This window comes from Miscanthus floridulus, chromosome 8 (genome assembly GCF_019320115.1).
Source record: "Miscanthus floridulus cultivar M001 chromosome 8, ASM1932011v1, whole genome shotgun sequence".
NCBI lineage: Eukaryota > Viridiplantae > Streptophyta > Magnoliopsida > Poales > Poaceae > Miscanthus > Miscanthus floridulus.
Window position 1 is genome coordinate 224,516,565 of NC_089587.1, and position 16,518 is coordinate 224,533,082.

Here is a 16,518-nt window from a genome sequence, read left to right on the forward strand (position 1 = left end):
AATATTGTAATACTGCAACGACTCTGTAATGGGATCCTGCTCGGAAATCATGGTTGATTCGGGGTTCTCCGAGGACACCCGACAGTCTTCTTAAGTTACTAGGAACATATGCATAGTCGTTAGAGGTCGTTGGACAGTGACAGGTGCATGTGGGTCCTATAATTTAGGAGGTTCTGCCACACCCGCTGCCGTGTGCCGTCCTACTCCAGTAGCTGTGCGCCTTGCGACGTGAGATGGGACGGTGCTGTCTCTGGCGATGTGTTGATATGGATTTAGGTCCTGTTTAGTTCCAAAAAATTTTCACTCCAAAGTGTCACATCGAATCTTGCGGCACATGCATGGAGTATTAAATATAGACGAAAAAAACTAATTGCACAATTTAGTTGGAAATCACGAGACGAATGTTTTAAGCCTAATTAGGTCATGATTAGTCATAAGTGCTACAGTACCAACATGCGCTAACGATGGATTAATTATGCTTAATAAATTCGTCTCGCAGTTTTCAGGCGAGCTATGTAATTAGTTTTTTTATTAGTATCCGAAAACCCCTTCCAACATCCCCGAAACATTTGATGTGACATCCAAACATTTTCGTTTCGCGAACGCGGCTCCATCACGAGGGCCCCGTGTCGAGTCGTGCGCCGGGTGTGTGCGGGTCTTCTGCCTGCTGGTTTGGTGAGTCACAATCAGGGCTGATCCCGTCGTCGTCCGTGACATCACTATTAGGGGCTGATTATGTGCGTGCAACATGTGTGGAAAGCTCATCAAGCTGCTGTCTGAACCATCAACTGATGTGCAAATAAAAAAACTGATGAGTGCAAAAATAAGTCACAAAACATTTTTTTCCCCATCCGTTACATTCTCTTCCATTTGATTGCACCAGTAGCAACAATAAAACCCATCAAGCTGCTGTCTGAACCAAAGAATAGATGACTAAACTTGCCATGGCCATACGGTTTATTATTACCGATAAGCACGAGATTATACTGGCAATGTGAAGCTGATGGAATATATAGCCACCACACCGCACCAAATAGTCGTTGGCCGGCACATGCATATGTGTGGAAGCAACAAGCAAGCAACGGGCAAGCACTTACGAGGATCGAAATCGCTGTCAGAATAACACGGCGCAACGTGAGTCGTCGTTAATTAATTAATTAATTTATTTATTTATATATATATACACACACAAAACAGATTAACCTCACATGCAGCGCTTCCACACACAGATATATATATATATATATATATATATATATATATATATACACACACACCAGATTAACCTCACATGCAGCGGAGGCCGCCCAGAAAAAAGCAGTGGCCACGTTGGAAACGGAGCATCACCCTAGCACAGCTGCGTGAGAAGAATATAAGCACCGAAGCCAACTGTGCCCTCCAAATAAAATAATCGCTACATCCTTCTCTCTCACAAACTTGCAGACAATCGTACCATTGTAGCAACCAATGGTTGCTGACCGTCGTACCAACAAAACAATTTTCTATCGTGCAAGCACCGGCGCAACTACTTTCATCGCTCTTCTTTTTCTTGGCTTCACTAAAAGTTAGCACCATCGATGCAGTGTTTGGAGCGGTTCCCAAACCTTCTCTCGTTCTTTTTAGCTTTACTTTGGCAACACATTGTAGAAGGCCTGATTGTGACTCACCGTACCAGCAGGTAGAAGACCCGCACACACGCGGCGCACGACTCGGCACGGGGCCCTCGTGATGGAGCCACACTAAATCCATATCAACACATCGTCAGAGACTGCACCGTCTCATCGCATGTCGCAAGGCGCACAGCTACTGGAGTAGGACGGCACATGGCAGCGGGCGGGCACACGGCAGTGTGTGTTCTCGATGCGCGGTAAAGCAGAGACAGTAATGGCATTGCCACGCGCACGCGCCCGAGGTCGGCGTCAAGATGTGTGGAGCCTAGCTCGGCGACAAAATCTGACATCGGCGTTATGTATTCTGGCGTCGAGATACCGATCACGTCAACGTCACCTAGATCCTCGGTTAGGCACCTCGGAGCCAAGATCTGTGACGCCGAGACATGTTACCTTGACACCATGAGTCCTGACGTCGACCCCAAGGGTCCAAAGATGAGTTTATATCTCTCAGAAAGCCAAACATAAATTTTCTTTTAAAAAAATTCAAATTGTAAAAAATTGGCGGCTCCCACGCCCCTGAATTATCCGAAACCGAAACCCGCCTCGCGCCTCGCCGCCTGCTGCTGGCCCCCCGCCGCTGAATGAACAGAGGAGAGGAGGAGGAGTCCCGGCAACCACGACCTCTTTCTCTTTGGCTCACCGCCTCGCGGTATAAATACGGGCTGCCACCATACCATACGTGCCAGGGTCACCACACAAGACAACATCTGTCGACGGGTAGCAGAGAGTGAGAGAGATCGAGGCACAAACACACACTGAGAGTCTGAGACTGAGACTGACCCATTCCAAACACATTCCACTAGCAGCTTGAGCATCGGAACTTGTTGGGCAGGATCACCATGTCGTCCAAGTGCAACTGCGGTGAGGAGAAGGAGCTGGTGTGCGTGACCGGCGCCGGCGGCTTCATCGGCTCGTGGGTGGTGAAGGAGCTGCTCCAGCGCGGCTACCGTGTCAGGGGAACTGCGAGGGACCCTGGTGAGTGACTGACTCACATCACACCATCTCCTGCACTGCAATGCCCTTCTGCAAGCTCAGAGAACTTGCTGTCCTACTCACCTCTGCTTTGCGGGCACTTGCTGACATGCAGCGGACAGCAAGAACGCGCACCTGCTGGCTCTGGAGGGCGCCAAGGAGCGCCTCACCCTGTGCCGCGCCGACGTCCTCGACCGCGACTCCCTCCACGCCGCCTTCGCCGGCTGCGACGGCGTCTTCCACGTCGCCTCCCCGGTCTCCAACGACCCGGTCAGTCGTCGCTGCTACCTCTTTCATTTTCAGACTGAACAGCAATGCGCTATGTACTCTGCTGCTGACGCTGATTGCGTGCGTCCCGCCTGCAGGAGCTCGTGCCGGTGGCGGTGGAGGGCACCAGGAACGTCATCAACGTCGCGGCGGACGAGGGTGCGCGCCGCGTCGTCTTCACCTCCTCCTACGGCGCCGTCCACATGGACCCCAACCGGAGCCCCGACACCGTCCTCGACGAGACCTGCTGGAGCGACTACGACTTCTGCAAGCGAACGGAGAACCTGTATTGCTGCGCCAAGATGATGGCGGAGATCACAGCGACGGAGGAGGCGGCGGCGCGGGGGCTGCAGCTGGCCGTGGTGCTGCCGTGCGTGACCATGGGCCCCATGCTGCAGCAGACGCTCAACTTCAGCACCATCCACGTCGCGCGCTACCTCATGGGCACCAAGCGCTCCTTCCCCAACGCCGTCGCCGCCTACGTCGACGTCCGCGACGTCGCGCGCGCGCACGTCCTCGCCTACGAGCGCCCCAGCGCGTACGGACGGTACCTCTGCATCGGCACCGTGCTGCACCGCGCACAGCTCGTCGCCATGATGAGGGACCTCTTCCCGCAGTACCCCGTCACGGCCAAGTAAGCACAGAGCGCCCCTCCTTGTCTTCCTCTGTTGTCGTCATCGCCGCCGCCGAGCGATGAGCTCTGACAATCTCGCGCGCTCGTCTTTGATGTGATGCAGGTGCGAGGACGATGGCAAGCCATTGGCGAAGCCGTTCAAGTTCTCCAACCAGAGGCTCAGGGATCTGGGCTTGGAGTTCACTCCGCTGAGGAAGAGCTTGTACGAGACCGTGGTGTGCCTGCAGCAGAAGGGACACCTGCCTGTCATCCAACAGCAGCAGCGCGCGAACTTGTAAACCAGAGGACATGCCGGGATTTCACAGATAAAAATGAACGTGGCAAACAACACACAGAAAGAGAAGCACAAGAAGATGATATGAGGAATTTGTAAACTTCGTATATTCATCCTTTTTTTTCCTTTTCTATACAAGTGCATTTTGTTGTTCAAAAAAAAATCTACAGTTGTATGATCCATTCTTATTCTGTATCATGGCACATGTAAAGTCGTTAATGTGACGAATTGTATAAGTATTATATAAGTTAATTGCATCTCAATAAAGCTTTCTCTTTTAATTTCCCAATACATATTTATCTTTTTCAAAATACATTTCTATCTCCATCTCTCTTGTCTCTTATTTTTTATGCACTACACCTTTTCACTCCTTCAAAATTTCCGTGCTCGGACCTAAGAGGATGTTTGGATCACCTAGAAAAAAAAACTTTAGTTCGGATTTTAGATGCGAGATACAAAGACTAAGTATGAACTAATCATAGTCTAAAAACAATTAAGAACTAACAAAGGCTAATTGATGTCTAGAACTCATTATAATTTTTTTAGTTAGTCCTTGTTTTTATCCCATGATGGACTAAACTTTAGTCCGTTGACCCAAACATGCCCTAAGTATAAACATGCCCTAAGTATGATAAAGTATTTTAAAACGAAGGAAGTATAAAAAAATAAGTATTTAATAAATAGTTAAAATTATTAGAAAACATAAAAATGAATTGGCTCGAAATCTTAGTGAGAGGCATTTTTTCCTATATCCACCGTTGACTAATAAGGCAACATGATTGTATTTTTTAAATAAAATAGAAAATAAATTGAAACTGGTATTAGAGCGTATAACTATAAACACACTACAATAATATCGTCCATTCATCGGGATGGAATTACTCATGACTGACCAAAGTACAACATTATATTCCACATTCTTTACCTAAGAAAAAAGTCTCATGTGAACTTAAAATTTCTCATATATCTTATAATTATAGTATTATTTTCTTGAGCACACATTTCATTAAGACAACTCATGCACCCATTTATCTTTGTTCTATTATAAAAAATCACATGTTTATCTTTGTTGACGTAGAAGATGTTACTCCCTCCGTTCTCTTTTATAAGGCACAATTTTACATAACACGGTCTTCTAAATTATACTTTGATCATATATTTATTTTATTGTATATTATTTATACTTATAAACTCATGATGGATATTAGATTTAATGACAAATCTAACCATATCAAGTTTGTGTTATAATAATTAAAAATTATTAGTCAAATTATTAGTTAAAACTTTTAAAGTTTGAATCTTGATATATGTGTCCGCCTTATAAAAGAGAATGGAAGTGGTACACAATAACATACGTTAGCGTAGACACGTCAACACATGCCATGTTTAAAAAGATAGAGAGAGAGAGATTCATGTTGGAATCTCATTGTTTTTTTGAATGGTGAAATCTGCTAGTTATTGTGTGCATTTTTAGATACTAGATGAATCCCCGCACGTTGTCGCGGAATTTAGAGCTGAAATTGCAACATGAAGGATAAATACTAAATAGGTAGGTTATTTTGTCCGCTCTTCCTAGAAATATGAAGTTAAAAGTTTGTGTACAAACACATGCGTGAAAAAATTACAATAGGGTCTTATAGATAGTGTCGGTGTAGAAAGTGACCAACACGTAAATATTTATAGTTTTGCCGTACGTTGTGATCGGAGGTGGCTTAGCACTCAATGATACAGGGTTTATACTAGTTCAGGCAACGTGCCCTACGTCTAGTTTGAGTCGGTCGGTGACTTTATTCCTGAGCCCAGGTGCCCGAAGTTTGCAGTGGGGTTACAAACGAGAAGGAGAAAGATGGAGGGTACAAGAGGTCCGATCGGACTCCGGTCGGAAGGGCTGAGAGTGACGGGACCCCGCTATTAGCTAAGTGTTCAAACATGTGCTTGTGGTTTGAACCTGGCGGTTCTGTGGTTGTGTACGAGTAAACTTGATCGGTCTGAATGAATCTAAATGAATCTGATCCACCAAGTGTTGGGAGAGAGCGTATCCCCTTTTATAGATGAAGGGGGTGGCCTTACAAGTGAGAGAGAGAGTACATATGCTTCTAAGCCTTATTGCCTATGCCGATGGGTACAGGATGATGGTAGACTCCCACAACACTGTTGGATGTGAGATGCACGTGGGAGGTTGTGTTGTTTTCTTCAGGTATGGCAGACGTCGGCGTCTGCCACACTGTTGATATCTGGAGGTATGCAAAGGGTTTTACAATGTTCGCCCGGTACGGTAAACGTCGGCGCCCACAACACTATCGATGCCTAGAGGTATGTGGAGGGAGCCTTACCGTATGGGAGTTAATGGCGTCCACAATACTATAGGGGAAAATGTCGGCGCCTACAACACTGCTGGGGTTCCGTCGTGCCAGGGACGTCGCAGAGTACTGTTTTCCATAGGTGTACATGGTACGGACCCCGGTATTGCGGTTTGACTTGTGCGCCTTGAATTACTTTCTCCGTCCGTTTTCTAGTCCTTACCGAGTGGGCGTCCCCGGTCGGTTAATCCCAGTCGGCTCTGATCGCGCCAGTCGGAGAAGAGTAGTGAGCAAGGGTTTGGCGCATCCTCGGTCGGAGACGCGGGTCGGAGTCAGAAGTAGTGCTTTGGCCAGGCCTTCCGATCGGAGAGGCCGTTCAGAGGCGGGCTAGAGACCGAAGCGAGCGCTCTGGTCGGAGAGGTGGGCCAGAGTCAAAAAACGGGTGCCGTTCCTCCTCGGCCAGACCTTTCGGTCGGTGATTGGATCGTCCTTGTGGCCCGTCGTTTAGGTACTTGGGCCGGCCCATGAGTTGCGCATTGTTTGCAACATTGCCTGCTGGGCCGAGCCTCTGTTGGGAAGCCGGTCCGCGAGGGACCCCGAGTTTATGAACCCGATAGGAGCCCCTGAGTCCTCGGGCGATTCAGATAGAATCTTCTGGGGGATTTTTGTCTTGACGGCAGGTGCGCGCGAGCGCATCCGTGGGTGTAGCCCCCTAGCCCCCGGGTGATTCAGGCAGAATCATTCAAGGGGTTTTTCGTGTTGCTAGAGGGAGAGGTTTTTGTTTCGTCGGTGGGTGCGCATGAGCGCACCCGTGGGTGTAGCCCCTGAGCCCCCGGGCGATTTGGGCAGAATTGTCTGGGGGTGTTTTTTCATCGGGCGTGTGTGTGTGTGTTTTTTTAGTCGAGACAGAGTCATCAACCATGGCGTCGTTGTGCAGCCGAGATGTTTAGTTTTGGGATCGGGCGAGGTAGAGCTCGTGGATCCTGGCGTCGGTGCGCGCAGTGGGATCGGGCGAGGCAGTTAATTTAGGGATCGGACGAGACGGAGCTCGCGAGTCCTGGCGTCGGTGCACACCGTGGGATCGGGCGAGTCGAAGTCATGGATCCTGGCCTCGGTGCAGCCCGTGCAGCCGAGGCAGTTTTGTTAGTTAGTTTTTTGGGATCGGGCGAGCCGGAGCTCGCGGATCCTGATGGGGCGAGTTCGGGGTCGCAGACCTAGGCGATTTTGGTGTGTAGTCGAGGCGTAGCCGAGGGATAGGGCGAGTTTGAGGTCGTAGACCTAGGCATTTGGTGTGCAGTCGAAGCATAGCCATGGGATGGGGCGATTTTGGGGTCACAGACCCAGGCGTTTGGTGTGTAGTCGAAGCGTAGCCAAGGGATGGGGCGAGTTCGGGGTCATAGACCTAGGTGTTTGGTGTGTAGTCAAAGCGTAGCCGAGGGATGGGGCAAGTTTGGGGTCGTAGACCTAGGCGTTTGGTGTGCAGTCAAAGCGTAGCCGAGGGATGGGGCGAGTTCGGGGTCACAGACCTAGGCGTTTGTTGTGCAGTCGAAGTGTAGCCGAGGGATGGGGTGAGTTCGGGGTCGTAGACCCAGGCGTTTGGTGTGCAGTCAAAGCATAGCCTAGGGATGGGGTGAGTTCGGGGTCGTGGCCCTAGGTGTTTTTGTGTCTTGAGCCCTCGAGCCCCATTGGGCCTTGGTAGGGGTCGGTTTGAGTTGTGTGCGTGACCCTATCCTCGGTTTCTCACAACCGGAGGGGCTGAGCTTTGTCGCTTGCCTCGATCGCTCGGGCTCGAGTGACGCGCTCGGTGAGCTCGCTAACGGGTATGATCGAGTGGAATCCGGGTCCGTCGTTCGTGATGGGGTCGACATAGCCCTCTTGTGACATTCCACTGCTCCTTTACCTGCAACCCGGTAGATGCCTGGGTCATTCTGAAGATTGACCCGGGTGGCCTAATATCCTCCCCTTGATGGAGAATCTGTGGGCTTGGCAGAGGTTTAGGATCGAACGAGAAGGTTGAGATGACCCTGTCTGCTTTGGGGTAGACTAGGCGAGGGCCACACAGGGCTCATTTGTGTTTTTTCCCCTGGCTCTATTTGACATGGGGCGGCCTCGAGCCCTTCGTGGGCCAGCCTTCGAACCTCGGTCGGTCGTTGCTTATGTAGAATGAGGCAACTGCCACTTTGTGACGCAACATGGAGCATTGTGATGCATTTCGCTGCACGTGTGATGGCTTAGTTCTCGAGCCCCCGAGTGGTTCAGGGCCCAAATCGTCTAGGGGGCATGGGCGTATGGAATGAATGCGTGTATGGATGTATGAAATGACTATAAAGAAATAGCAGAGGTCGGTAGTGTTACCTTGATGACTCGAGTGACGGGGTTCGAAGAGCCCCAATCGAAAATGTCTGACCAGGACCCACGCTCATCGTTCGTGACGGAGTCGGCATGAGCTACATGGGGGCGTCCCTTTGCTCCTTACCTGTCTCTCGGCATGTTTTTCTAAGCCATTCGATAGGCTTAGGAAGCTCGATGGTCTCTCCTGGCGAAGATCCTGTTGTTTGGGTTATTTCCAAGTCCCGCCTGGGGAAGCAGAGAGCTGCCCGCGCATGGTGACGCTTTGGTTTTTGCGCCCGACATGCGATAGTGGTGGGCCATACCCAGGCGACGTCCCGTCTTACCAGGTGTCATTCCATCAGTCAGCGTGCGTCCCATCATTTTTCATCCGCATTGAATGGGGGAAGGGAGAGAGTTTTTTGCTCTGATCTTTTGCCCCTCTTCAGCTATCGTGTTTTCTCCTTAAATAGGGGGAGGGAGAGGGCTTCTCGTCGTAGTCCTTTGCCTATTCTCCAACTATCACATTTCCTCCTTCTTCTTCCTCATCGAGAGTGCCTATATGCCATGGTAGTTCCTAAGTGAGAGAGAGGGTAAGCGAGGGGGAGGACTTATAGATCCTTTTATGAGTTCGGAGCGCGATGTCGAGCTAGAGGTTGCCCGAGGTGATGCCAGCCATCTTTACCTGAGGAGGGGCGGCTTTCGCCGAAGGGGGTGGCGTGCTGGATTCATCTACGAGGCCTTTTTCAGGATGGAGCCGTGTGTGGATTTTTTTCGGTGGATCTTCACCGAGCGAGCCTTGTCAGAGGGGAAGTTGCCTAGGATCATGTAGTGGATGGTTCCGTGCCTGCAGCTACTCAGGTTGGCTAGTTCATAAAGTTTGATGAGATCTCTTCTAGCCATGGTGGTCATACCTCGGTGGCAGCATCCCTGCCTAGGAGCTACCTCAACTGCATGAGAAGGTCCAAAGCTCCATGCTCTTCTGCTGAGCATCTATGGGTGCGACGCCCTTAAGGTACCCGTTGCGCTCACCAAAGTCGAGGGAGCAGAACCGAGCGAGTCCCTTGAGGTACCCATTGTGCTCGCCAAAGTCGAGGGAGTAAAACTGGGCGGGTCCCTTGAGGTACCCATTACGCTTGCCGAAGTCGAGGGAGCGGAACCGGGCGAGGCCCCTGTGGCGGTGGTTATGTCTGGTGGCGTGTGCCGTGGCCTTTCCTTTGGCATCAGGCGATGTCGTCGAGTGGCCATAGTAGTATTTGGAGTGGAAGTAGTTTAGAAAATGTAATAGTTGAGTTCGTGGGTGAGCTCCCATGTGAACAATTTTGTATCAATGAATACATCAGTTCTATTTTTGTGATAGAACCACTATCTGTTCCTTATTTTTTATCCTAGCATAGCTTTTGTTTTTATCCTTTCTTTTTCGCACCTGCCCGTTAGTTCCGTAGGCTGCCGCTTTTGAGAACCTGGGCATGACCCGTGGGGCTCAGTTGCTCGTGACCATAGGTCGTGGCGGGGTACATTCAGTTAGGAGTAAGAACAAAGTTACATAGGGCCATCAAAGAAAATGGAATGCGCTTCCGTTCAGGGACGAAGTTGTTTATCATGTGATAGTAAAAAAGAGAGGTAATATTCAGTATTGTACCCTCATGGAGCCCCCGAGTGACCTAGGCTAAAAGTGTTCGGGCTGGGGTGCTTTACAGGAGCAAGTGTTGACTAAAAAGCGGTAAGACCAAATTTAGGGAAAAAATGACGTAGCTGTTCAATGTTTCAAGTGTTGGTGAGAACGTTGTCGTTGTCGTCCTCCAGTTGGTAGGTGCCCGATTGAATTACTTCGGTCACCGTATAGGGTCCTTCCCATGGTGGAGAGAGTTTGTGTTTTTCCTTCATTGATTGGGTCCTCTAGAGTACAAGATCACCGACTTCGAGGATCCTCCCCCTGATATTCCTTTCGTGGTACCTACGAAGAGTTTGCTGGTAGCGAGCGGAGCAGATGACAGTCATCTCGCATGCCACCTCGAGCAGGTCGACTGCGTCTTGCTGAGCCTCCGCGGCTCGGTGGTGGTCGAAAGCCTTCACTCTTGGGGCGCCGTGGTCGAGGTCGAAGGGCAGTACTGCTTCAGCTCCATAGGCTAGGAAGAAGAGTGTGAAACCTATGGATCGGTTCGAGGTTGTTCTCAGGCTCCAGAGGATCACAGGGACCTCTATAACCCATCGCCCGATGTACTTGTTGAGTCGGTCGAAGATGCATGACTTGAGTCCTTGGAGGACCATGCCATTGCCATGCTCGACCTGACTATTAGTACGTGGGTGTTCGACCGAGGCCTAGTTGATTCTGATGCCGTATCCATCACTGAAGTCCAGGAACTTCTTCCCGGTGAAGTTAGTCCCATGGTCAGTGATGATGCAGTTAGGAACGCCAAACCTGTAGATGATGTCGAGGAAGAATTTGACCGCCTCTTCCGAGCAGATGTTGGTGATGGGCTTGGCCTCTATCCACTTGATAAATTTGTCGACTACTACGAGTAGGTGAGTGAAACCGCCTGGGCCCTTTTTGAGGGGTCCCAACATGTCGAGGCCCTAGACCACGAATGGCCAGGTGATGAGGATGGTTTGGAGCTCCTGTGCTGGCAAATGGGTTTGCCGAGCGTAGAACTGGCATCCTTCGCACCTGCGGATGACCTCCTTTGCATCTCATAGCGCGGTGGGCCAGTAAAAACCTTGGCAAAAGGCTTTTTCGACCAGCGACCTTGGGGCCACGTGATGTTTGCAAATCCTAGCATGGACCTCGAGGAGGAGCTGCTTCCCCTGGTTGGTGGGGATGAACTTCATGAGCACCCCTGATGGACTCCGTTTGTAGAGTTCGTCACCGAGCGCGATGAAGGTCTTGGCGCATCAAGCAATCCATCGAGCTTCAGTCCTTTCGGGTGGGAGAACCTCCTCGAGGAGGTAGGTGAGTAGCAGTGCTCGCCAGTTGGTTTGATCGAGTGCCAACACGGCGATGCTGGCGGGTGATGTTGTCATGGAGGTACTGGTATCATAGCCCTTGGGCGTCGGCTAGGGGTCGGGGTGTGTCTGGACCGGACCTTCGAGGATGCGAGCGGACGGCTTGTGGATGTCATTGATGAAGACCCCGCTTGGGAATGGATCCCGCCTGGCGGCCAACTTTGCAAGAAAATCGGCGGCATCGTTGTCCTTTCAGAGGACATGATGCAGATCAATCCCCTAGAATTTGTCCTCGGGCTTGCGCACCTCTTGGCAGTATGCTGCCATGAGGGGGCTTTTGTAGGAGGACTCCTTCATGACCTGATCAATGACTAGCTCCAAGTCACCGCGAACATAGAGTCATGGAGCACCAAGCTCGATGGCGATGCGTAGTCCATTGATGAGGGCCTCATACTCCGCGGCGTTGTTTGAGGCTGAAAAGTCGAGGTGGATGGCATAGCGGATCCTACTCCCATCGAGGAGATCAGAACCACTCCAGCCCCCGAGCCGGGCACCATTATGGACCCTTTGAAGTACATTGTCCAGTACACATGGGTGACGTTCGGGGTCGGTAGCTGCACCTCTATCCATTCGGCGACAAAATCCATGAGTGCCTAAGATTTAATGGTGGTACGGGGATGTATCTTATGTCATGGCCCATGAGTTCGAGTGCCCACTTAGAGATCCGTCTCGCGGCATCACAGTTGCGGATGATGTCCCCGAGCGGGTATGAAGTGACGACAGCGACTTCGTGGTCGGTGAAGTAGTGCAGAAGCTTACGGGTCACCATCAGCATGGCGTATAGGAGTTTCTGCACCTAGGGGTACCGGGCCTTGGGGTCAGTGAGTACTTCCCCATTGAAGTATACGGTTCGCTAGACCTTAAGGTGGTGTTCCGACTCCTCCCTTTCGATGACCAGCGCGACGCTTACCCCATGGTTGCTGGCCGCTATGTAGAGGAGAAGGCGTTCTCCCTGTTCGGGAGTGATGTGGATCAGGGCTGACGTCAGGGACGCTTTGAGGCTCTCTAGAGCCTGCTGAGCTTCCTCAGTCTAGACGAAAGTGTCCATCTTTTTTAGGAGCTTGTAGAGTGGCATCTCCTATTCATTAAGCTAGGAGATGAATCGGCCTAAGGCAGCTAGACGGCCGGTGAGCCTTTGCATGCCCTTGACGTTGCGTATGGGGCCCATGTTGGAGATGGCCATGATTTTTTTGGGGTTGGCCTCGATGCCACTCTCGGACACAATGTATCCTAGAAGTTTCCCCTTTGGAACCCTGAAAACATATTTTTAGGATTCAGCTTGATGTTGAACCTTCGGAGGTTCACGAACATTGCAGCCAAGTTTGCGATCAGGTCACAAGCTTGAGCCATTTTGACCACTATGTCATCAACATAGACGGTGATCGTTGGTCTCGGCCGCTCGACTTGATCAAGCTGATCGAGCAGGTAGATTTGGTCAGCGAAACATTGCTGCATGCACCTTTGGTTGGTGGCGCCAGCGTTCTTCAAGCCAAAAGGCATGGTTACATAGCGGTATGAACCATATGGGGTGATGAATGAGGTTGCGAGCTAATCAGACTCTTTCATCGTGATCTAGTGATAGCCCGAGTTGGCATCCAGAAAGGAGAGGATCTCACAACCCAAGGTGGAGTCGACTATCTGGTCTATGCGCGGCAAAGGAAAGTGATCCTTTGGACACGCTTTGTTGAGGCCAGTATAATCAATGCACATTCTCCACTTCCCGATCTTCTTTTTAACAAGAATGGGATTAGCGAGCTAGTCAGAGTGGAATACCTCTCTGATGAATCCGGCTGCCAGGAGTTTGGCAATCTCTTCGCCTATGACCCTACGCCTCTCGTCGTTGAGGTGACGTAGGCACTGCTTGTCGAGCTTGTGAGCTTGGGATGAGGCACAGTGCATGCTCGGTGACCTCCCGCAGTATGCCCGGCATGTCAGAAGGTTGTCATGTGAAGACATCGCGATTGGTGCGTAGGAAGTCGACGAGCTCGCATTCCTATTTGGCCGAGAGCTAGGTCCTGATCTGCACCATCTTGGTTGGGTCGGTGGGGTTGATTCCCACCGCCTTGGTTTCCTCGAGCAGGTGGAAGGCCATCGAGGAGGTTGGTTTGTTGCAGTTTGGGACTGCCGAGGTTGATGACTCCCCGAGCCGCGGGAGCTCGGATGAGTTGATGACCGTGGTGGTGAGCTTGAAATGCTTGTGGTCGCACGTGAAGGCGTGCAAGAAGGCGCTGCTCATGGGGATGACGCCATTCGGTCCTGACATCGTTAGCTTGAGGTAGGTGTAGTTGGGGATCGCCATGAATTTGGCGTAGCATGGCTGCCCCAAGATGGCATGGTAGGACCCTAGGAAGTCCACCACTTCGAAGGTGAGGACCTTCGAGCAGAAGTTGGCTCGGTTGCCAAACGTGATGGGCAGATCGATCTGTCCGAATGGGTATGCCTACGCTCCCGGGATCACCCCATGGAAGGGAGAACTCGCAAGGCGGAGTTCTGATAGGGGATGCGCATGGCATCGAGGGTGTCGACGTAGAGGATGTTGAGGCCACTACCTCCGTCCATTAGCACCTTGGTGAGGCGCTTCTTGTGGACGATGGGTCGATGACGAGTGGGTAGCGTCCTGGTCTTGCGACATGGGAGGGATAGTCCCTCTGATCGAAGGTGATCGGAGATTCCGACTAGCTGAGGAAGGAGGGGATGGCCATCTTGGCAGCGCATGCCTCCCTATAGCACACCTTGTGTCAGCGTTTGGTCCATGTAAGGGACCGTGATGCCTAAGAGGGGGGGGTGAATTAGGCAACTTAAAATTCTAATTCTAAACTACAGCCTCTTTTTCTTCCCTTAGCAAAACCTATGCAAAAGATAAACTATCTAAATGTGCAACTACGGTTTTGCTAGTGTGTTGCTATCTCTAACGCAAAAGGAGTAATACAATCAATGTAAATGCGGAAGCTAAAGAGCAAGGTAGAGATATGCAAACTCCTATCGACGACTCCGGTATTTTTACCGAGGTATCGAGAAGCACGCAAGCTTCCCCCTAGTCCTCGTTGGACCCCTTACAAGGAATCCCTCGCAAGGGCCAAGCTCCCGGTCAGGTAACTCCATGGATAGCCTCAGGACTTCCCCATGCGCAAGTGGGTCTTCGACATGTCTTCCTACAAGCCTCTCTCGGATGCTCCCCGCCGTCTTCACTATTAAGCTTCTGGCCAAAATGCCTCGGGCCTTGTTCCCTCTGGTACACGGTGACGGCCACACCACAACCACGGTTGGTGTGATCTCGCAAGACTACAAGCCCCTCCGATGTACAACAATGGTGTGCGCAAGCACCGAGTGGTAAGAGGTATGCAAACCTCACTAAACACTAGGCCTAAACCTAGAGCAAGCGCATAAGCGGTGGTCTAATTAACCTAAGCACTTCGCAAAGCACCTACGCTAATTACCTAATGAATCACTAAGCACTATATAAGTGGAGATCACTAAAATAGTGTATCAACACCCTTCATATGTTTCCTCAGCTCCACTTACTTCATTTGGCTGGTTGGGGGTTGTATTTATAAGCCCCACTGAGAAAGTAGCCGTTGGGGACGAAATCCCGCTTTTCTGCTACTGATCGGACGCTCAGGTCGTCCTGATCGGACGCGTCCGGTCATCTCGACCGTTGGAGCCGCGATCAACTGATTGGAGCTGCCAGCGTCCGGTCACATGCCACCAGATGTGTTCGGTCGTAATTTTGCCGCTCTAGAACCTCTCTATACTCGACCAGACTCTGTTGTCCTACGTCCGGTCGATTTGCTTGTTCAGCGTCCGGTCGCTGCTGCTGTCGAGCCTCTTGATCGGGGCGTTCGGTCACTGTGCTACCAACGTCCGGTCACTTCTATGAGCTCGTTTCTTCATGATCTTACGTCCGGCTTGGTTTCTATCTTCATGCTTAGACTTTGCTTGATATCTTGGGTCTTCTCTTATGCTGCTAAGGTCTTGCTTATGGTGTTGATCATCGGATCATCACGTCGCCTTCGTCCAAGTCACGTCTTGCACCCTATTGAACTACAAAAATTCACTTGCAAATTTATTAGTCCAATTTGGTTGTGTTGGTCATCAAACACCAAAATCCAAAGTAAATGAGCGTAGGGTCTATTTTCCTTACAATCTCCCCCTTTTTGGTGATTGATGACAACACGACCAAAGCAAGCAAATAATAAAAAATTGGAATTTAAAAACTATCTACTTGTTAGGATGCAATGCAAGAGGCAAGGTTATGTGATGCTAAAAGATACTACTTGTAAGACTAAAAGAGACTACATAAAAACTTATCTTGCCCTTACAAATGTCCTCATGTGGCATTATGGATTTAAGCCTTACTTCCTACAAAATTTCCCATACATAGGCAATCTATAATCCACTATCCTCCCTTTCTCGGACCATTACCACTTGTAGACACCACTTGTAAATTATTATGATCTAGCTTTTGGTCCTACAAATTAATGCTTGCTTTTGGTCCTCCAAATTCTCCCCCTTTGGAATGAAACACCGAAAAGGAAGACATTAGTAGCACAAGGGAGGGTTAAACTTTGTGATCCTTTGTGTGTAGAGTGGAATAGATCACAAAATTTGACTCTCACATTATATAGACTAAGCTCCCCCTAAATATAGGTAGAAGGCAAAGCATATGCATAATTGGCAAATTTTTGCTCAAGGGAATTTAATCTATATAATGCATGGAGAAAGCATATAAATATCAAAATGAAATCAACATGATGATATCGGTTTAGAAATACCACATATGGAAACCAATTTGATTTCTACCACTTGCAATAGGTGGTGGATATTTGAAGTATGATGCTTAACTCTAGGGACTCTATTTTCCTTGCAATGAGACTACTACACACATGATAAGCTTAAAAAGATGTTAGGCTCAAAGCATCCAACTTGTAGAGTAACCTCCCCCTAATTTTGTGCACACAAGTATGGAATACTTGTAGGAAACATGCACATTGATTTTAGAATAAAAAATACTTCTTGAAAGATGACATCACATGAATGTGAAAGTCATTTTTGAAGGCGATATATGGG

General features: G+C 49.9%; 1 protein-coding gene across 1 annotated transcript; it reads left to right on the plus strand.

The window, feature by feature from the left end:
* The first annotated feature begins 2,380 nt into the window (after window positions 1–2,380).
* LOC136475164 (cinnamoyl-CoA reductase 1-like) lies at window positions 2,381–4,064 on the plus strand. Its single transcript, XM_066472719.1, has 4 exons — window positions 2,381–2,648; window positions 2,761–2,915; window positions 3,011–3,546; window positions 3,650–4,064. Exons 1-4 carry the CDS (start codon window positions 2,513–2,515, stop codon window positions 3,822–3,824), a joined length of 1,002 nt encoding a protein of 333 aa, XP_066328816.1. The 5' UTR covers window positions 2,381–2,512; the 3' UTR covers window positions 3,825–4,064.
* Window positions 4,065–16,518: the final 12,454 nt, after the last annotated feature.